Here is a 22,217-nt window from a genome sequence, read left to right as displayed (position 1 = left end):
GGGTTCCTCCTGGCTCTGCACTCACGAATCACTCCTGACGGTGCTCAGGGGACCATATGGGATGCTGGGAATCGAACCTGGGTCGGCCATGTGCATGGCAAACGGCCTACCCGCTGTGCTATCTCTCCAGCCCCTTTCTTCTGTTTCTTTAAGCCACACTTGGCTGCTCTCAGGGCTCACTCCTGAATATGTGCTCAGTGATCACCCCTGGTGGTGCTTAGGGGTCTATACGCAGTTCTTAGGACAGAACTCAGGTGGGTTGCACACAAGGCAAGTCTCTTATCTGTTGTACTATCTCTCTGGACCGGATTTTAACTTTTTATTTATCATAAGCTGAAGTGAGAGTCCAGTAGGTAGGGTCTTTGCCTTGCATGTGGCTGACCCAGGTTTGGATCCTGGCATTCCATATGGTCCCCTGAACACTGTCAGGAGAGATCCCTGAACAAAGAGCCAGTATTTATCCTGAGCACTGCCATGTGTGTCCTCTCCCCCCAAAAAATGTCTTTCTTGGAAGTATCATGTTAAGCGAAATGACTCAGAAAGAAAGGGATAGACATAGAAAGATTGCATTCATCTGGGGATCATAAAGTAACAAAATAGGAGACTAACACCCAAGAGTGGCCACGATTAGTACCAGGAATTTTACTCCATGACTTGGAGGCCAACCACACATACTAGGGAAAAGGGAGCTCAGATAAAGAGGAGAACACCAAATAAAGGGTGTTCAGAGGATCCTCCCAGGATGGGAGAAGCATGCGGAAAGTAGACTATAGACCAAACAGGATTGCCACTCAAAGTCTCTTTTGCGAACCACAGCACCCAAAAGGAGAGAGAGAACAGAGGGGAATGCCCTGCCACAGAGGCAGGGTGCGATGGGGGGGATGGAGGGTGGGAGGGATACTGGGATCCGTGGTGGTGGGAAATGGGCACTGGTGGAGGGATGGGTGTTTGATCATTGTATAAGTGAAACCCAAGCACAAAAATGTGTAAGTCTGCAACTGTACCTCATGATGTCTCACTATTAAAAAATTAAAAAAAATAAATTAAAAAAAGTCTTTCTTGGTATATTTATCTTTTTTTTTTCCTTTTGGGTTACACCTGGCGATGCACAGGGGTTACTCTTGGCTCTGCACTCAGAAATTACTCCTGTCGGTGCTCAGGATACCATAAGGGATACTGTAAATCGAACCCTGGTCAGCCACATGCAAGGCAAATGCCCTACCCGCTGTGCTATCGCTCCAGCCCAATTACATGTAAGGTTTATAAAATATAAAAACAGTAAATCTCTATAAATCCATCACCTAATTTCAACTCTCAGTCTACTTTATTCCATTTATATCCTCAAATGTTTTCTTAGCAACTCAAAGATTACTTCAAACAAATTGCAGACATCACCTCATTTTATCTTTATATATTTCTGTATATGTCTAAAGATAGGAGATCTAAAAATACAGCACCATTATTACAGTCAGAAACAGCTTTTATTATCATCTCAAAAACATAATGTTCAAATTTCTCTGATTATCTTTTTTTGTTATTTTTAGTTTGCTTAAATTAGGATTCATAGAAAGTCATTATGTTATAATTGGTTGCTGTTTCGTCACATAAACTATAGACTTCCTTTTCTTTCTTTAGTTTTTTCCTTACTAGTTGAAAAAATAGGACCATTTGTTTTGCAGGGATTAACATAGCCTGACTTTTGCTGTTCACTTAATATATTCTGTTCCATGTATATAAATTGGCACTTATATCTAAAGACTTGATCAATTTCTTTTTCTTTTTGGGTCATACCCGGTGATGCACAGGGGTTACTCCTGGCTCTCCACTCAGGAATTACTCCTGAGAGGTGCTCAGGGGACTATATGGGATGCTGGGAATTGAACCCGAGTTGGCCATGTGCAAGGCAAATGTCCTACCCTCTGTGCTATCGTTCCAGTCCCCTGATTTGGTTCTTTTGGATGAACATTAAGTTCTCTTTTGAGTACATTTAAGGCATATAGACAGCATTTTCTGATATATTAGAAAATAATTTATTCAATAATGATTTGCTACATACTGTTAATTTTATATAAAACAGCACTTTCAATAAAAAACAGTAGCCGTCTGTCCTACCATTCCCCACTCCTGGTTACATCTCCTGGGAACTATCACATCTAAAACTGTTCACTTGTTTCTTTCAGTATTACATTAGAAGTAATAATACACATATAGAAATAATTATTTTTTTCAGATACAAAACAAAAACAAACACCGTCCTCCCATTGTTCACCGATTTGCTCGAGCGGGCGCAGTAATGTCTCCATTTTGAGACTTGTTGTTACTGTGTTTGGCATATCGAATACGCCATGGGTAGGTTGCCAGGCTCTGCCGTGCTGGCGAGATACTCTCGGTAGCTTGCCGGGCTCTCCAAGAGGGGCGGAGGAATCGAACCCAGCTCGGCCGGGCTGGCTGTGCGCAAGGCAAACACCCTACTGCTGTGCTATCGCTCCAGCCCAATATAGGTATAAGAAATATTAAATACTGCCCTTTGCTACAATTTAGATGGAACTATAACATGTCATGTCAAGGGAATTAAGTCAAAGGAAGAAGGTAAAGGTAAAGGTAAAGGCCCTCCCGTTGATCATGGATTTGCTCGAGCGGGCCCAGTAACGTCTCCATTGGAGACTTTGTTGTTACTGTGTCTGGCATATCGAATACTCTCGGTAGCTTGCCGGGCTCTCCGAGAGGGGCGGAGGAATCGAACTCGGGTCGGCCATGTTGGCCGCGTGCAAGGCAAATGCCCTACCCACTGTGCTATCCCTCCAGTAGAACGGTAGGATAACACTGTTTTGTCCTTCCTCAGGTAGCTTAGGTTTATTGGGTCACCCATCCCAGTGCTTCAGATACAGGTATTTTTAAACTTGAACAGGAAATATGAGAATGTTTCATCTCCTTTCTGAGTCACACAGAAATGCATAGTATTCACATGAAAACACACACTTTCCCCCCAGAATTCCAGCATATACGTATATACACACACATATATATATATATACACCTGTGTATACACACTTTCCCCCAGAATTCCAGTAAAGTTATAATATATTGTTAGTCAGTGAATATTTTATTATATTTTAAACACATAATATTTTTACATTAGATACTTTAATATTATAGAGATGTAAATATTACTCCTTTCTCTTGAACATACCTTTTTTGTTGTTGTTGTTGTTGCTTCTTGGGTCACACCCAGCGATGCGCAGGGGTTACTCCTGGCTCACGCACTCAGGAATTACTCCTGGCAGTGCTTTGGGGACCATATGGGATGCTGGGAATCTAACCCTGGTCGCCTGTGTGCAAGGCAAACGCCCTACCGGCTGTTCTATCTCTCCAGCCCACATACTATTTTTCTAAGGTTAATGATATCTCATATTTTAATGTGCTTATAACTATCCTGGGCTGGAGCGATAGCACAGCGGTAGGGCGTTTGCCTTGCACGCAGCCAGCCCGGCCAAGCCGGGTTCGATTCTTCCACCCCTCTCGGAGAGCCCAGCAAGCTCTGAGAGCATCTCGCCCGCACGGCAGAGCCTGGCAAGCTACTCGTGATATATTAGATATGCCAAACACAGTAACAACAAGTCTCATGATGGAGACGTTACTGGGCCCGCTTGAGCAAATCAATGAACAATGGGAGGACAGTGAGAGTGAATAACTCTCTTTACTTTTTCTCTCACTCGATCTCTATTCGAGTGTAAAGTCCCCTTTCTATGATATCCATTCGAATACATCATGCTGCCTGTCAATTTCGTATTTTCCTTGGAGGTCTCTCTTTTGGGACTCTCCACATTCCTCTATGATCTGAATCAGCTGCTGCTAGGCTAGTGCTTCCCCGCACTCACATCCCATGCTTCATCCCTCTTTCCCTCCTGAATTGGATCACCTGAGTTTTGGACGCCACATCTTTCTCTTACAAAATCTACTCTCTCATTTTGGAAGAACGCCTCATCCATTAGTTTCTGAAAAGTAAAACACAGGCAGTGCATTTTTTGAGACTGCTAGAGTGAAACTATTAGTATTCTGTCCTTGCTGGTTAATAGTGTCACTAGGCAACAATTCTAGGTTTACATCATTTCCCTTCAGACTTTTGGAGGGGCCTCCAGTGCTGTGGGTGGAAAGTTCCATGCCATTCTGACCCCCAGGCGTTTAACTCGCCTGTTCTCTCTGAAACTTTTGGGATCGTTCCTTTTCGTCCCTGTATTCTGAAATCTCTCATGGTTATGCCTTGAGCAAATAGTTTTTCCTTCGTTATCTTGGACTTGGGCTGGAGCGATAGCACAGTGGGTAGGGCGTTTGCCTTGCACGCAGCCAACATGACCAACGTGAGTTCGATTCCTCCGCCCCTCTCGGAGAGCCCGGCAAGCTACCAAGAGTATCTCGCCCCCACGGCAAAGCCTGGCAAGCTACCCGTGGTGTATTCAATATGCCAAACACAGTAACAACAAGTCTCAAAATGGAGACATTACTGCGCCCGCTTGAGCAAATAGATGAACAACAAGAGGACAGTGACAGTGATCTTGGACTTATAGTAGTATCTGCCAATCTAGAAACTTGGACTTTTCAGTTCTAGAAATGTATCATGAACTACAGACAAATGAAAACAAAGAAGATGGAGGGGGCAGGGAATTCTAGGAGTAAATAGGGCAGCCTCCAACACAGCCATGTCCTAAAACCCGTGTGCCCTGCCCAGTCTTGGAACCTCTGTCACTGATCAGGTGCCTTGCACCACATCTACTTCAGGCTTTTAAGGCCTGGTGAAGAGGACCAGAAGGAATAAGCCCTACATGGAGCTGGAATTTTTCAAGAAGATGCGCAACCACAAGAATCAAAAGCGTGGTCTGGGCCAAAGAGATAGCACAGCAGGTAGGGGCTTTGCCTTACATGTTGCTGACACAGGTTCGATCCCTGACACCCCATGTGGCCCCAGGAGCCCCTCTAGGAGTGATCCTCGAGAGCAGAGCCAAAAGGAGACCCTGAGGGGCTGGAGTGATAGCACAGCGGTAGGGCATTTGCCTTGCACGTGGCCAACCCACCATCACATATGGTCCCCTGAGCACCGCCAGGAGTAATTCCTGAGTGCAGAGACAGGACTAACCCCTGAGCATCGCCAGGTATGACCCAAAAAGCAATAAATAATGAATAAATCTTATTTAAAAAACAAAGAAAGAGGAGACCCTGAGCACCACAGGGTGTAGCCACCTCCAGAAAACAAAACAAAAGGAAACAAAACAAAACAAAATAATAATATGATCTGATCCATTGACAGGAAATGGCAAGGCGGTCACTAGCTCTGATGCCCAAGTAGACATCTTCATTTATGCCTTTAACTCTGCAGCAAAGGTCCTCAAAGGACCTCGCTCAGAATGGTGGCTAGAGAAGAAAAAATAGAATACCAAGAATAAGAAGGCTGTGCCCAAGGATTTTTTCCCTTGAGTCTCAAAAGGTCCCTGCCACAAATCACACTGATAAAGTCCTTCTTAATTCAGTTTGCTTTCTAAAAATGACAGCCTATGAATCGCTGTGCTTGCAGGAAAACTCCTTATCATTCATTCTTTTCTGCTTGCCCAGCCAAGCTGAGATGTGAATTCGAGCAACCCGTCGTCTTGGGAAGTCTACGTGTGTTTTGCCATCTTTGAAATAGGAAATTTCCAACAAGAATCACCCCTGGGAGTAGCCTCAGAGGGCTCTTTGAAACATTCAAAGTGATAAAACCCTTTGAGGGCAAGGTACCTTGTCCTTTTAAGAACACACAATTCAGCTTCGCTGCCTTGTTCAAGGTGCTACCCTTGGACAACAGATAAAAAGCAAGTCCGTCAAAGGAAAGGAGGGCACGCACAGCAGAAATCAAGTTGAATTCACTTGATTAAAAATGGGGTTCTTAAAGCGATCTATTTTTACTGAAAACATGGATTACTGGAAACAAGGCACAGTGGTCGTAAAGGACAGAATGGTGCCTGTCTTTGGGGGGAGGGGTGGGAGGAGGGGATGAGAGGTGCTGCCAATCTGGGTGGTAGCTATATGGACAGATGCCAACGCAAAATTATAGAAACTGTTCTCTGTGACTTGCTCACTTTATTGTTTGTGAGTTCTATCACAAATATACAGGAATAAAGGGGGGAAATGAGTGATATCTTCACCATGCAAAATATTGCCTCTCTCCCTCCCTCCCCCTTTCTCCCTCCCTTCTTCCCACTCTCCCTCCCTCCCTCCCTCCCTCCCTCCCTCCCTCCCTCCCTCCCTCTCTCCTTTCCTTCCTTCCTTCCTTCCTTCCTTCCTTCCTTCCTTCCTCTTGTTTCCCTCCCTTCCTCCCTCCCTTCCTTCCTCCATCCCTCCCTCCTTCCCTCCCTCCCTCCCTCTCTTCCTTTCTCCCTCTGTCTTTTTCTCTTTCTCCTCCCACACCTGACTCTGCTCAGGACTTACTCATGGCCTGTGCTCACAGATCATTCCTCACAGTGCTTGAGGGACCATATGCAGGTCCAGAGTCAATTTAATTTTTTTTTTTGCCTTTTGGGTCACACCCGGTGATGCTCAGGGGTTACTCCTGGCTCTGCACTCAGGAATTACTCCTGGCAGTGCTCGGGGGACCATATGGGATGCTGGGAATCGAACCTGGGTTGGTTGTGTGCAAGGCAAATGTTCTACCCACTGTGCTATCGCTCCAGCCCCAGGTCCAGAGACTTGAAACTGGTCATCTGTAAAAACAAGGCGAGTTCCTAAGAATCTCTCTTTTTTTATAAACACTGTTTTCATTTTTAATGGGAGAAAAAAAAATAATAATCCTGATGCTAATGGCAATGGTCTTTTAGAAAAGAAAAACTTGATCTTTCGGACAGGAGGTGAGAACCTCTGTATCTGTGTCCTTGTCAGGCAATAGATGGGACCAGGTACACAGGTAGGAGGTACCATCTTTGGCTAGACAACAGGATAGATCATTCATGAATGATAGGAGAGGAGAAAAGGAATACACACAAATGCAAGTACAGGGAGGTGACAGTCTCTTTCTATGCCAGTTCTCAACGAAGAAGGAAGCAAAGTTATCAGCTGAGAGAGGATTTCGGTGAGGAGGTGTGGGACGTGGGCAGAGAGTGGAGAAAATAAAGCGATACTTCAAGAGTATGAGAGAGAGAGAGAGAAAGAAAAGAAACTGGTCGAGTAAGTGATTCTTCTCAGATACAAGTAAAACTGTTTTGCTTTGCTTTCATTTAGAATTTTTTCATCTAGATTTGTAACAAAGATTAGTCTAATAATTTTGGGGGAAGGTTTATAGGTCAAGTTTTGCTGTTAAGAACACACAATGGCAATAATTATTACCATCGAGCAAATATTATGTACCTAGGTTTACGGGTCAAGTTCTGATGTTAAAGACACACAATAGAAATGATTATGATCACCGAGCAAACATTATGTACCAGGCACTAGCTGAAGTATTTCTTCAAATCATCTCAGTTAATCATTATAGCAACTAGACATGATAGATTGACCCATTTTGCAAATGAGGAAATTGAAGCCAAGGGTGAGGGCATAGTAAAGAGACATGACCAGAACTGGGATTTAAACCGAGGGCAGAAACTTCACAATCAAAATCAATATTTTTCTTGGGGAAGAGGAGTTTGGGCCACACCTGGCAGTACTCAGTCCTTACTCCTGGCTCTGGACTCAAAGCTGGGCTTGGGGACCATACATGGTACCAGAGATCATACTGGTGATGGTTGTGTGCAAGGAAGAGCCTTAACCAGAGCTTAACCCCTGTGTGATCTCTCCGGCCCACAATCAATACTTTCTTTTTTAATGTACGAGTACTGTTATTAAACTGACAATCAATACTTTTACCTAACAATTTATGCTAACTAGCTTCTCACCTTAACTCTAAATTCTGGGACTTGTGATATTAAGAAAAGAGAACAATCTGTTCTTTGGAAATCCCAAAACGATCAACAGCAAAAAACCATCGGTTATAAAAATACAGTATTTAAAATGAAAAAAAAAAAAGAAAGAGATCATCCACGGGCTTGGAATCTATCTTATTTCCATTCACAGATCGTTGTTTCTGCTTAAGACTATGAAGTCTTCGGTTTAATAAATGCTCTGAGAAAAGCAGGTGAGTCATTACTCTGTCAACCTTGGTAATCGTCACGTTCTGTCTCTTTTCACTTCTGCTTCCAAAACTAACAGGGAAGTAACAGCAGTTTCAGAGCCATTACCCTAGCCAAGGCGGCTGTCCCGCCAGGATGAAGGCTGAAGGCAGGTTGCTTTTGCACCATCATTAAATGTACCACCAGAGTCCTCTCCCCCCGTTTTTCCTTTATGCGACTTGCACCCGTAATGTACAGAGCAGCCAGAGAGGGACTGATGTTCTAAAGGCCCTTTGTAATTACTATTCTATAGCAGAAAATAGTAGAAAGTGGAACAGTCAGAGCCTTAGCTGTGCATCACAGAGTGTACCACGCATCATGCAGAACTACAAACGGAAAACATCACTTTTTTTGTTTGTTTGTTTTCTTTTTGGGTCACATCCTGTGATGGACAGGGATTACTCCTGGCTTTGCCCTCAGGAATTACTCCTGGCGGTGCTCAGGGGACTCTCTGGGATGCTGGGAATTGAACTCGGGTCAGCTGCGTGCAAGGCAAACGCCCTACCCGCTATACTATCGCTCCAGCTCCGGAAAACATCATCTTTGAAAACTAAATACGAAGGCACAAGTTACCATCCTACAAAAAAAGACCTTATATCAAGTAATTTTTAATTTGCTCAGGAAGCTCATTCCCCTTTATATATCTTCGATGGGTTGGAATTATTTTTCCAAACCAATATTCCTGATCCCAACTAAAATGTAATACATGGAATCATTAATTCCAGTGGTTCCACTCTGGACTACTCAAGGCCCTGTTTTTCACAGCTTTCCCTTGTAGAAGAGAATGGAATTACTCTGTCTTTAACATTTTAACATAATCTTAATATTTTTTCCCCCCTTGGACCTAGCACTGTGAGTAACCTATATTAAATGCTCAATAAATATCCACCAAACCTTATTAAATAAACATATTTGGTATTTTGTAGAAGAATCTAAGATTTTTTTAGGCGATGAACTAAATACTTCAACAGAGCACTTTTCTGTTAAAATCATGTAATGATAGATTTCTTCAAATGTGATTTCTTTTTTTTCCTAGCTAAGGTACTGATTTTCTTTTTTCACTCTTGACAGTTGATTTGCAGTACTTTTCACTCGATATGCCAGACACAGTAACAACAAAGTCTCCAATGGAGACGTTACTGGGCCCGCTCGAGCAAATCGACGATCAACGGGAGGGCCTTTACCTTTACCTTTACCTTCACTCACCATAAATTTTCCCTTTCATCTAAAAATGTCGGTTTTTCTCAAAGTTTACCTTGAAGCATAACCAAAGACTGCCGTAGCCGGCTGTTTTCTTTCCTGATGTTTGTGAGCTTTTGTCTCAGGCTTTTAATTTTTGTGCACAATTCCTCCTTGGACAATTCTGATAAAGGTTCTTCATCCTCACTGGAACTCTCACCAGGCAGAAAGGCATTTCCTGAATACGGGTGTCTCTGAAACACAAGAAAGGCAGACTAGAAGAAGTTCAAAGGTAAATTATACAGGTTAGCCCATGTCCCATAAGCTTTATCAGAATTTCTTTTTTTTTTTTTTGGGTCACACTTGGCGATGCACAGGGGTTACTCCTGGCTCATGCAATCAGGAATTATCCCTGGCGGTGCTCAGGGGACCATATGGGATGCTGGGAATTGAACCCGGGTCGGCCGTGTGTAAGGCAAACGCCCTACCTGCTGTGCTATTGCTCCAGCACCCAGAATTAATTTCTAACTAAACCTCAGTTTTGTACTCCACTGGCCAGGGGAACTCAGAAGAGATAAAAATCAAAGTTTCATATGAAAGTCGGCTGTACCACTCCCCAGCCTTTTCTGTTTTAAACTGCAACACTCCTATTACTATTCATTCACAAATGGAAAAATTTAAGGTTTTTTTTTTCTTTTTGGGTCACACCTGGCGATGCTCAGGGGTTACTCCTGACTTTGCACTCAGGAATCACTCCTGGCAGTGCTCGGGGGATCATATGCGATGCTGGGAATCGAACCCAGGTCGGCCATGTGCAAGGCAAACGCCCTACCCGCTCTGCTATTGCTCCAGCCCCCAAAGTTTAAGCTTTTTATCTTTTCTTTCTTACCAAGCAGATATGGAGACTGATGAGATCAGTTACCGGAAATACAAATACATTTTGTTTGTGGCTTGTGGTAATTGAGAAACGTCTCATCTACTTCCCAAGGAGCTGGTTGAATAAAGAATGGCATAGAAACATAATGGAGTCATAGGGAGCTGTACAAATGAAGTTCTAACGAAAAGGTCTTCTATACGCAACACTTTTCGTTTTTTTAAAATTTATTTTTTGAAGTCAAACAGGTTTCATTTGGAGATGTTGAAGGGAAGGAGGAAGAGAGAAAGAAGGAGAGAGTGGAGAGTAATATGCTCAAAAGAGAACCCGGGCTTCTCCAAGGGCGGAGAGAAATCCGACACACATCCTAGCATTAGACATGAAAGCATGAAAGTCCACATCTCAAGAGGGGAGATGCGGGCAACACGTGGACTCATGCACCACATGTGCTCAGCCATGTGGGCACAAGCAACAAGCAACACATGGGCTTGGGCAGCATATGCACTATTTTTAAATTTTTTTTTATCTTATTTTATTATTATCGTTATTATTTGTTCGAGCGGGCCCAGTAACGTCTCCATTGGAGACTCTGTTGTTACTGTGTTTGGCATCTCGAATACGTCACGGGGAGCTTGCCAGGCTCTGCCGTGCGGGCGAGATACTCTCGGTAGCTTGCCGGGCTCTCCGAGAGGGGCGGAGGAATCGGACCCGGATCGACCGGGCTGGCTGTGCACAAGGCAAACGTCCTACCTCTGTGCTATTGCTCCAGCCCTCTTGAGCAAATCGATGAGCAACGGGAGACAGTGCAGTGCAGCACTATTATTATTATTATTATTTATCTATTATCTCCTGTAGTGCTCAGGGGTTACTCCTGGCTCTGCACTCAGGAATTATTCCTGGTGATGCTTGGGGGTCATGTGGAATACTAGGGATTGAACCTGGGTCGGCCATGGGCAAGGCAAAAGCCCTACCCACTGTACAATCGTTTTCACCCCAGATACAACAGAGAGGAAACTCAGTAGGCCGAGCCCATTCTTTGCAGCGGAGGCCTGGCTTCGAGTCTCTGCATCCCAAGTTTCCCTGATCCCCTCTGATATTGACCCCAAGCACAGAGCAAGAGCAAAAGGCCCAAGTGCTGCTGGGCGTGGCCCTCCAAAAAAGGGAAAAAAAAGCAAACTACAAAGAGGCATACCTGGAAAGTTAGTTTTTATGCAGAAGGGAGTAAAAATTATATTCGTATTAGCACAATCTATACAAATAAATGCCTTGTTTGTCAAAGCATCGAAAATCATACAGGCCGGACACGTAATGTGATTTGGAGACGACCGCTGGACTAGAGCCGTTACCAACTGGATTCCACAGGACGTCAAAAGGACGCATGGCCGCCCACCTACGAGATGGTCAGACTTCTTCGACAAGACCCTGAACGATCGGTTTGAGGCTCTTCGTTTTTCTGGATCGAGCAGACACCATTGGGCTACACTAGCACGCGACAGGGAGGGATGGAGACGTTACTGGCACCCACTCGAGCAAATCAATGAGCAACTGGGATGACAAGTGACACAAGTGACACAAATAAATGCTAGAAGCATAAACCAAAATGCAGCAAGTGTGGTTATCCGCAGCGGGGGAGGTGGCAGTGAGAGGTATGGGGACAGGGTCAAGGGAGACAGACACGTGAGGGTGACTACACAGCTTATCTTTGAAGATATTGTGATTGAACAGTTAGATACTAAAAAAATCTAAATAATAGTACAAACACGCAGTGCCAGGGAATGGCTTGATGGCTAAAGTGTTTACATTGCAGATGTGAGACTATGAGTTGATTTGATCAGCCAATTTGATCCCCAGGGTTGCCTGAATGCATCAAGGGTGGTCTCTGAGACTCTGCCCTGGCATCATAACAGAGCCCACGAGCTCCAGTTCACCAGAGCCAGCAATTTGTGAGCTGAAGTTGCCGTGCTCATAGCTGATGAGCCCCACAACTGAAAGCGATGAGTGAGCCCTGTAGCCTGGAGTGCAACCCCTGGCAAGCACACGTGCGAGCACCACTGGTACCCAGGGTAAGCTCTGCACCCAGAATGAGCATGGCCTCTGTAACAGAAAGAGGGAGCTTCCAGGACTGGAGCGATAGCATAGCGGATAGGGCGTTTGCCTTGCATGTGGCCGGCCTGGCCGAGCTGGGTTCAATTCCTCCGCCCCTCTCGGAGAGCCCGGCAAGCTACTGAGAGTATCTTGCCCACACAGCAGAGCCTGGCAAGCTCCCCGTGACGTATTCGATATGCCAAACACAGTAACAATAAAGTCTCCAATGGAGATGTTACTTGGCCCGCTCGAGCAAATCGATGAACAACAGGAGGACAGGACAGTGACAATGATCTTTAAAATTTCCCAGAACACCAAGGAAAATTAGAATAATGGCATAACTGGAAATACATGTTGGGCATACATATGTACAACATGGCATGATTCTAATTCAACTTGTTCAACATTTTAAAAAAAGGAAATTAAGTTTTTCACTTAAGCAAAAATATGAAGGGAAGCATAGATTAATAGAAGAGGGAAAGGTTACTAATTATAAAATAAATGACAGAGCCATGGTTGAACTCGATAATAAAATCTTATCAAGATTTATCAGGATTTATCAAGAACACCCACCTGTCCTTTATCCATGTCACTATTTGCGTTCTCTGAGTCCATCGTCTCTGTGCGTTTCCTTTTTCCTTTTCTAAGGGCTTGGGGGTTGGTAATTTCATCTGTTTGCAAGATCTTCTGCATTTTCTCAATTATTTATCAAAGACTTTCTGAAATTGTAGAAAGGAATGTCTATGTAGATGATGCTATTCTTGATGTAGCCCCAAAGTTAATGTTTTTCCTTAAAAACAAAAAATGGACATATTATATGCTTATAGCTACTTTTTGGAATGGGGCCCCGGTGCCTGAAGACCTCCGGAACCCAGACACAGCCATACTCAAGACCACTCTCCACATGCTCGGACGAGCCTCACGCATGAAGGAACCGGCAGAGGAACCCAAGTGTGTGGGACCCTGGGCTGAGATCTCCAAGCTTGCTCAGATCGGGACTGGGCCTCCTCCACCCAGCTCCCCCACCTTCCAGTAGCTAGACAGTTACACCCACCAACTGCCGTGCAACCCCATCAACGGCCGAGATCCAGAGACTATAAAACCAAGCTCCTGGAAGCTAGACCTCTTACTGTCTGGTTCTCGCTCTCCGAGAACCCGGCAGGCTACTGAGAGTATCCTGCCCGCACGGCAGAGTCTGGCAAGCTCCCCACTGCGTATTCAATATGCCAAAACCCAGTAACAATGATGGGTCTCATTCCCCTGACCCTGAAAGAGGCTCCAATGTGGCACTTGCTAAAATCTCGGGGCTAAGACGAATGGAGACATTACTGGTGCCTGCTCGAGGAAATTGATGAACGACGGGATGACAGTGATACAGTGATAGCTACTTTTATTAATTTGTTCCATTCTTTCTTCCATGGACCAATTTAGTGTCATTTTGATTTAAACAACTTTTAATTTCACTATTAAATGAATGGTGACATGGTTCCAATGATGGGAGAACAAGGATAAAATATTTCTATAAGAGTAAGAGATACAACTAACTTTCACAAAACTATTCATAAAAAAAAATCTATGAGTAGTAATTGAGAATGGTCTTATTTTTAGTACGAGCTTCCCTAGGAGTGCTAGTGGCCATGTCGGGGGTGATCCTGTCCTGACAGTTCTTGGGTATTTGAGATTAAACTGAGGACCTCGAGGAGTTGTGAATCAACTTGGGATCTCAAGCATGCTGGGATGCTTGTACTTCTTAAAGCTATGTTCTCTGCCCCTGAGTATAAATTTTTTTTTTTTGTGAGAGAAAGTCTTCTAATCAAAATAGACTTTATTTTTTAAAGATAATTAATTTTATTTATTTATTTATTTATCCATTTTGGTTTTTCTGGGTCACACCTGGCAATGCACAGGGGTCATTCCTGGCTCTGCACTCAGGAATTACTCCCGATGGTACTCAGGGGACCATATGGGATGCTGGCAATCGAACCCGGGTCAATCGCATGCAAGGCAAACGTCCTACTCGCTGTGCTATCATTTCAGCCCCCAACATAGACTTTAAAGGCAGAATTTGCAAGCTTGAAGAATGCACAAGAGGCTAGAGGACTTGCTTTGCATGCAGAAGACCAAGGTTTGATCCCTGGCACCTCAAGGTCTCTTGAGTGACCCCAACTGAGACTAGAGTAGCTGGGTGCACCTGAACACATGAGCACCTCAACACTGTGGGACGCCATTCCCAAATCAAACAAACAAACAAACAAACAAACTAATAATATTTTGATGAAAAGGGTTTGTGAGAACTAGGCTACAGAACTGAGTTTACAAAGAGTGGAGTGCTAGGGAGTTTGGATTGGGAGGGGACATGTGATGATGGTAGAGGGAAATGAATACTGGTGGTAATGGGGGGTGTTGTTGGAATCTTCTATGCATGAAATCCTACCAGCAACAGTTCTGTAAATCACAGTGCTTAAAAAATAAAAATAATGTGTGTTATGTGTGTATGTGTATCTTTGAACTATCTATCTATCTATCTATCTATCTATCTATCTATCTATCTATGGTACAGAGATACATAGTAAGAGAGCAACTAATGGCCAAGGGCAACAGAATTGGAAAGTCAATTCAATTGAATGGGCTTGAATGGACCTGAAAGGATTTGAGTGGGCAGGACCCTGGGGACCTTGGAGGGAAGTGGGTACTCTTGGTGGTGGGTGTGGTGTTGGAATGATGAATGCGTGAAATTATCAATAACTGTATCACAATAAATACTTCAAAAAGGCGTTCAAAGTGTTCCTTGTAATTAAAATCAATTGCGAGTATTAATTTGTAATTGCGAGTATTAATTTGTAAATGCTAAAAGTACATTCAGACTTTATGTGTTTGTTTTTTTTTTTCCTATCTCTCTGGCCCTAAGAGTTTATGCATTTTATCTTTGAACATAACTTTCACACTGATAGGTACTATGTATGCTGATATTAATTACAAAATTCCCATAACATAAAACAACCATTTCATGTTTGACGTGTATTCAGTGGTTTTCAATAAATATTGTACAGCCATCACCAAGAAATTCCAGTCCTCTCAATATTAGCTTATAATTTTATTTTTATTTATATTTATTTATTTTTGGGGTCACAGAAGGCAATGCTCAGGGGTTCCTCCTGGTTCTGCACTCAAGAAATACTCCTGGCCATGCTGGGGGGACCATATGGGAGGCAGCAGATTGAACCTGAGTTGGCCGTGTGATAGGCGAAGCCCTACCCGCTGTACTATTGCCCCAGCCCCCAAGCTTATAATTTTACTTGTGCATATTCAACTCTTAGAATTTGCTTTTTAGTATGTTATCGCCGCATGCATAGATTTATTCCTTCCAATTAAAGATTAACTGGAAGCCCCTCAATTGTTATTGAACGCTTGATCACTTGACATTCCATTACTCATTGATTTGCTCGAGCTGGCGCCAGTAGCGTCTCCATCCCTCCCTGTGGCGTGCCAGTGTAGTTCAATGGCATCTGCTTGCTCCAGGCACACGAAGAGCCTCAAATCGATCGTTCAGGGTCCTGATGAAGAAGTCTGACCATCTCGTAGGTGGGCGGCCACAGGATCTTTTGATGTCCCATGGAATAAGTCGGTAATGGCTCTAGTCCAGCAGTCGTCTCCAAATCGCATTACGTGTCCAGCCCATCTGATTTTCGATGCCTTGGCAAACGAGACAGCGTCCCTGATTCTTGATCGTCGACAGAGGTCGGAACTCTGGATTCTTTCTCTCATTTCAGTGAAGCGTGATACTCCAAGCATAGCTCTTTCGATTCCTCTTTGGGAGACCCGAATAGCGTTCTCATCCTGTTTTCGTAGGGCCCAGGTCTCTGTGGCATATGTTAATGCAGGAAGAACAGTGGAATCAAAGAGATGTGCCCGGAGCCAGAGCTTCTTGGTTCTCTTAGCTATTTCTTCGACTCTCTTGAAGGCGTTCCAAACCGCTCTTTTCCTTCTGCGCAATTCAGGTGCCAGTCATTTGTCATGTTGACATCTCGACCTAGGTACACATAATTGTTGCATTCGAAGATGTTCATTCCGTTGAGAGAAAATGGAATGTCAGGGATGAGACAGTTTCTCATAAACGTTGTTTTCATGAGATTCAGCTGCAGTCCGACCTTTCCACATTCACGGTCAAAGTCGGCCAGCATTTGTGCCGCTTGGCTAATGTTTGGTGTTATTAGAACAATGTCGTCAGTGAAGTGGAGGTGGTGTAGTTGCCGACCATCTATCTTCACTCCCATTCCTTCCCATTCCAGTCGTCGCATGATGTTCTCGAGGGTGGCACTGAAGAGTTTTGGTGAAATGTATCACCCTGCCGAACCCCTCTCTCGACGTCGATGATCACTTCCTGGTAGAATGGTGAGATCCTGGTAGTGAATCCGTAATACAGCTCACAGAGGATCCTGATGTATTGGGTTTGAACTCCCTGTTTAACTAGGGCTTCGATGACCGCTTCCGTCTCAACAGAATCAAAGGCCTTCTTTAAATCAATGAACGTCAGACTGAGCAGCATTGTGTACTCCCGAGAAACCTCAATGAGCTTGGTTACTGTGTGGATATGGTCGGTCGTCCTTTGCGAACCCGGCTTGCTCGCATGGTTGTCCTTCATCTAGTGTTCTGCCAATCCTATTCAGCATGACTCGAGAGAACATATTCAATAACACATAAAATGTGTTACTGAACACATTTTTAAAAATTATTTACTTTGGGGCTGGAGCGATAGCACAGCGGGTAGGGCGTTTGCCTTGTATGCGGCTAACCCGGGTTCGATTCCCAGCATTCCATATGGTCCCCTGAGCACCGCCAGGAGTAATTCCTGAGTGCAGAGCCAGGAGTAACCCCTGAGCATCACCGGGTATGACCCAAAAAGCAAAAAAAAAAAAAAAAAAAAAAAAAAAAAAAAAGATTTACTTTGCATTTGCATTAAGATCTCAAAAAATAGGGAAGTGTAATTTGAACTTTATATATACAACCAGTGTAAGTCTAAGGAGGGAACAAAGAGCTCATTTCTTGTTTTAAGTTTGTGTCTGTCTGTGGGGGTGGGTGAGGTCACTCCTGGTAGTCTTGGGGTGGGGCATGTGGTGCAGGACATGTGGTCTATTATTGAGTCATATCCCTGACACTTGTTTCAAATTTTCTGACAGCAGAGGAAGTAGTTTTAACATTACTTATGAGTCACATATTACTTAGTGTTAAATTGACTTCTTCCCTATTTAAACTTTGCATTTAACTTTATATTTTATCCTGCCATTTGTTAATAAGTTAATCAAGAAACATTATAAAATATGCAATAAAAGCTAATTTCCAAAGTCATTTAGTGTTTCACAGGACTTGCTGAGGGCAGTTTTCTTCCATAAAAATTGTTAGTCTTGGCCCCGGGCTCAAACATGCTAGTAAAGTTTTACCATTACCTAGCTAGTTAAATGTGTAGTGGGACAAGTAAAAACATTCAATGTTTATTTCTGGAAAAAAAATTTGTAACTGAACTGAATGAATAAAGTTCATTTTTGGCTCTACTGGTACAGTAACATGAAATATCTTTTCAAAAATTGCCAATATTATTTTGAAATTTATTTAAAAAAAAAGTACAAGTCGCACAATGGAGATGTTACTGGTGCCCACTCAAGCAATTCAATGAACAAGAGGACAGTGCTGACAGTGCAGTGCTGATAAAAAGATGTAGGACATTCAGAGTGGCCAAAACAAAGTTAAAGGAAAAAAATTGAAAGGCTCACAGACTCACATTTCCCAACTTCAAATCTTCTTACACAGTTAAAACTTTGCTACATGTAAAGGATGAACACAGATCACTGGGATAAAAATAAGCACTGTAGCACTGTCCTCCCGTTGTTCATCGATTTGCTCGGGCAGGCCCAGTAACGTCTCCATTGTGAGACTTGTTGTTACTGTGTTTGGCATATCGAATACGTCACGAGTAGCTTGCCAGGCTTTGCTGTGCAAGCGAGATACTCTCGGTAGCTTGCCAGGCTCTCTGAGAGTGGCAGAAGAATCGAACCCAGCTTGGCCGGGCCTGCCACATGCAAGGCAAACGCCCTACCGCTGTGCTATCACTCTGGAACTTGCATGGTGTCTTTTTTTTTTTCCTTTTAGATTCACACCTGGCGATGCACAGGGGTTACTTCTGGCTCCTGCACTCAGGAATTACTCCCGGCGGTGCTCGGGGGGACCATATGGGATGCTGGGAATCGAACCCGGGTTGGCCAGGTTCAAGGCAAACGCCCTAATCACTGTGCTATCACTCCAGCCCTTTGCATAGTGTCTTAATCCTTAACTCCCGCCACCGGCTCCCCAACTCCAGCTTCTTTCCTATCTTTCATTTGACAGTGTGACTGGCTTACTTTCCCCTTTGTGTGTTCAGGAAGAAAACGTCTAAGGCAGAGAGGTAACGGCACTGAAAACAGAGGGTGGGAAAAGTGGAAGACGATCACTTGCCCCACCCTGTAACCAAACCACCTCAATGGCCCGTGAAAAGCCTGTGGTCAAGAGTAAAAGCGTTTGGAATTTTTGCCTAGGAGAATAGCAAAGCTCAGAAGGACCCTGCACAGTTACCCTTGAATCCAGGACCTCCAAAAGGTTTTCTAGAGGCAAGTCCAGGTGGCAAAGGTGGCCCTGCAGTACAACCTGGGCCTCAGCGGAGGCTGGTGGTCAAGGTTCACAGGATGGGCTTCCCCAGGCGATCGGGAAGGGGAGCAGTTTGTAGTATTTTTTTTTTTTTATGTAGGAGTACTGCTATTTTTTCAGCCACTTATTGGGCTGATTGAATTTTGCATGAACTCCACCTTACTCCCCCCCCCCTTTTTTTTTTTATAATTTTATTTATTGAATCACCGTGAGAGCAGTTACAAAGCTTTTGGGTTTAGGTCTCGGTCATACAATGAAATATCCATACCTTCACCAGTGCCCATTCTCCACCACCCAAAACCCCAGTATACCCTCACCCCACACCCTCCCCCTACCTGTGGGGCAGATGATTTCCAAATCACTCTCTCTATACTTTGATCACATTTAACATTTCGACACCACAATCGCAGTCATGATCACGATCATCCTGTTGTTCGTCGACTGCCTCGAGCAGGCCCCAGTAACGTCTCCTTCGTCCTAGCCCTGAGATTTTTTAAAAAGTGCCAGATTCAAGGCTCTTTCAGGGTTAGGAGAATGAGACCCTTCATTGTCACTGGTATTTGGCATATTGGGTACGCCACGGGGAGTTTGCCAGACTCTGCCATGTGGGCAGGTTACATTCGGTAGCCTGCCAGGTTGTCCGAAGTAAGAATGAGATAATAAGATGTCGCTTTCGGGAGCTGGGTTTTATAGTCTCTGGGTCTATAACATGCCCACCATTATTAATAATTTGGGATTTTACCCCAACACTCAGATCTGCCGAAAAGGCAACAGTAGACAATTTGTTTTCTATTGCTGGTCACAAATAATATATGATGTCGCTCGGTTACCTTCAAGGTGAAGGACAGTGGGTGGGTGTGGAGGGTGCAGAATGGCAAAGGGTCCGTGCTCCCTAACTCAGATAAGAAGGCTGACCGCTCCCTTGCCTGCTGGTTTGAAAGTCAAGATGGGGCTTCAGAGCTATATTTCATTGTTGGAACTTAGGCTGCAACTATACATTGGCAACTAGCCTGAGATATATTTCTGAATAGGCGTACCCAATCCTGTTTTCCCTCACTCTGTGTAGATAGTTTAACCATATACTACGGTTGGGCTGAACCACATATGAAACTGTGCATTACAAAGCTAGATGTGATCATTATGGTTTGAGATAAAATTGAGTTTCGGAATAAAATCAGGAACAACAATATCCCAGAACTATGAAACAAAAGCTCTCATTTTGCTTATAAAGAATTTCTAAGGGTCATTCTACTGAAGATTCATTCAACTTTTCCTTGGGAGAACTAGGGAAGAAATTGAATCCCAGTAGTTTGCCAATATTAGTATTGTCCACTTAATACCTTAATCTGTTTCTCATTAAAAGTTCTGGGGCTGGAGCGATAGCACAGTAGGTAGGGCATTTGCCTGGCACGCAGCAGACCTGGGTTCGATTCCCAGCATCCCATATGGCCCCCCTGAGCACTGCCAGGAGTAATTCCTGAGTGCAGAGCCAGGAGTAACCCGTGTGCATTTCCAAAGTTCTATAGTCGGATCTTTTTTAAGAAGAAGAAAAAAAAACCCAGATTTTGCATTTCATGCCAACATGAAATTTTCTTTCCAAATCAAAGGAAATATGATCAGAGCACGGGGGGAGAAATCTGTAGTTGAGAACAGGCCTATTTTTTAAAAGAAAAGTACTTTTAAATAGAATTCCTTCTTGAAAACCATCAGTGTATTCAAATTATGACGTGCTGTTGTTAAAACTTGAATACTTTGCTCTGTGATACACAGTTTTCAAATTATATGAATTTAATTAAATTTGTAAAGTTCTCAGTCCTTTATTAAATTTTTCTTTCTCAATAAGTTTGATTTTTCACATTGAATTTTCCTTCCTAGTTTTTCTAATGCTAATGTATTTTTATAATTCAGTAAGATAAAGTAATGCATTTGAAAGAATGTTTAATAGAGTTGCCCCCCACGAGCGGCTTTCCGGCATGGCCATGGCCCCAGAAGCACAAGGACTTAATGCAGAGCCCAGCAGCTTGTAGCAGAAAAGTGAACGGACTATGCGTTAATCCATACCACCATGTCTGCCCAGAGGGGAAAGGGTGTTGGTCCCTTCCGCCTTCTCCCCTCTGGAAAGAAAGATGGCAGCCACCTGGGAGCCTTGTGGAAAGCCAGGTATGAGCTGGTGGTGACGGGGCGACTAAAACCTCATGGGAAGGGGGCCGTTCCCGGCTCGTCCTTCACGCCCTACCGAGGTCACCAGTTGCCCCCGACGAGCGGCTCTCCGGCCCGGCCATGACTCCAGAGCACAGAAACCAATCTCTTAATTATCTGACTCTCAGTAGAAATACTTCCAGAGTTAATAAGTAAAATAGCAGAAATCCAAAAACCGCGTGGCCACTATCATTTAATTCTTGAACCCAGCTGTAGAAAGCAAATCATTTCACAATGTTTTTTCAGCATGTCTGATTTGGGGGTGTAAACTCTAAATAATAGTGGTGCATCTTTTATAAAACAATGAATCTAGCCAAAGTAGATAGTTAACTAGAATTCATCTGCCTCACAGGCATTGGGAGGGTCAGGGGGTGGGGGTTTATCGGGGTTCTTCGTGGTGAAAAATAAGTATTGGTCAAGGGAAATGTGATTGATATTTGCATGACCGAGACCTAAACCTGAAAGCTCTGTAACTTTTCCCACAGCGATTCAATAAATAAATAAATTATAAAAAAGAATGTTTAATAGAAAATTAAAATAGTTCTTCCTTAAAAAATGTTTTTTTTTTAAAAAAAGGGTTTTTTTTTTGAGTATTTTCTCCTTGGCATGCTTTCTTTGATTATTATCTGATCACACTCCCCAGCACATTGATATCACTTTTCTCCATTTATCAAAAACAAAGATGCAATGATAAGGCTAAAGAAAAGTAAGAATCAATTAAAAGTTCTATATTACAGTAACTATAAGTCATGCCACTCATTTTACAGATCATATTTCTTATTGATATAAAATGTTCTATTTATCTTGAAATTAGACAGCAAGATGAGGTCATTACGCTTTTTACTTTAGATAATCAAATTCTAGAACATGAATCACTTTTAGACCAATTCAAAAACTCACATAAGTAATAATTCCAATACAAAAACCAAGGCCTCTGCATTAAAAAAATTGAATGGTTCAAATTTCAATTATTCCTTCTATGTCTGTCCCTCTCTTTCTAACTCATTTCACTTAGCATGATACTCTCCGTGTCTATC

General features: G+C 43.4%; 1 protein-coding gene across 3 annotated transcripts in view; it reads right to left on the bottom strand.

Moving 5' to 3' along the window:
* The window catches only part of BEND6 (BEN domain containing 6), a 54,354-nt gene that overhangs the window by 18,094 nt on the left and 14,043 nt on the right, over positions 1-22,217 (bottom strand). For 2 of the 3 annotated variants that reach the window (XM_056137383.1, XM_056137382.1), the window contains exons 2-3: positions 12,880-13,096; positions 9,424-9,601 (exon numbers count right to left, since the gene is read on the bottom strand). In XM_056137383.1, coding sequence (XP_055993358.1) covers positions 9,424-9,601; positions 12,880-12,999 — 298 coding nt within the window. In that variant the 5' untranslated portion in view covers positions 13,000-13,096. The remainder of the gene's footprint in view (positions 1-9,423; positions 9,602-12,879; positions 13,097-22,217) is intronic. The other variant, XM_056137384.1, reaches the window with a different exon arrangement.

The sequence above is a fragment of the Sorex fumeus genome, unplaced genomic scaffold (genome assembly GCF_029834395.1).
Source record: "Sorex fumeus unplaced genomic scaffold, SorFum_2.1 ptg000124l, whole genome shotgun sequence".
NCBI classification, from domain to species: Eukaryota; Metazoa; Chordata; class Mammalia; order Eulipotyphla; family Soricidae; genus Sorex; species Sorex fumeus.
This window is presented reverse-complemented; position numbering and strand designations above follow the sequence as displayed.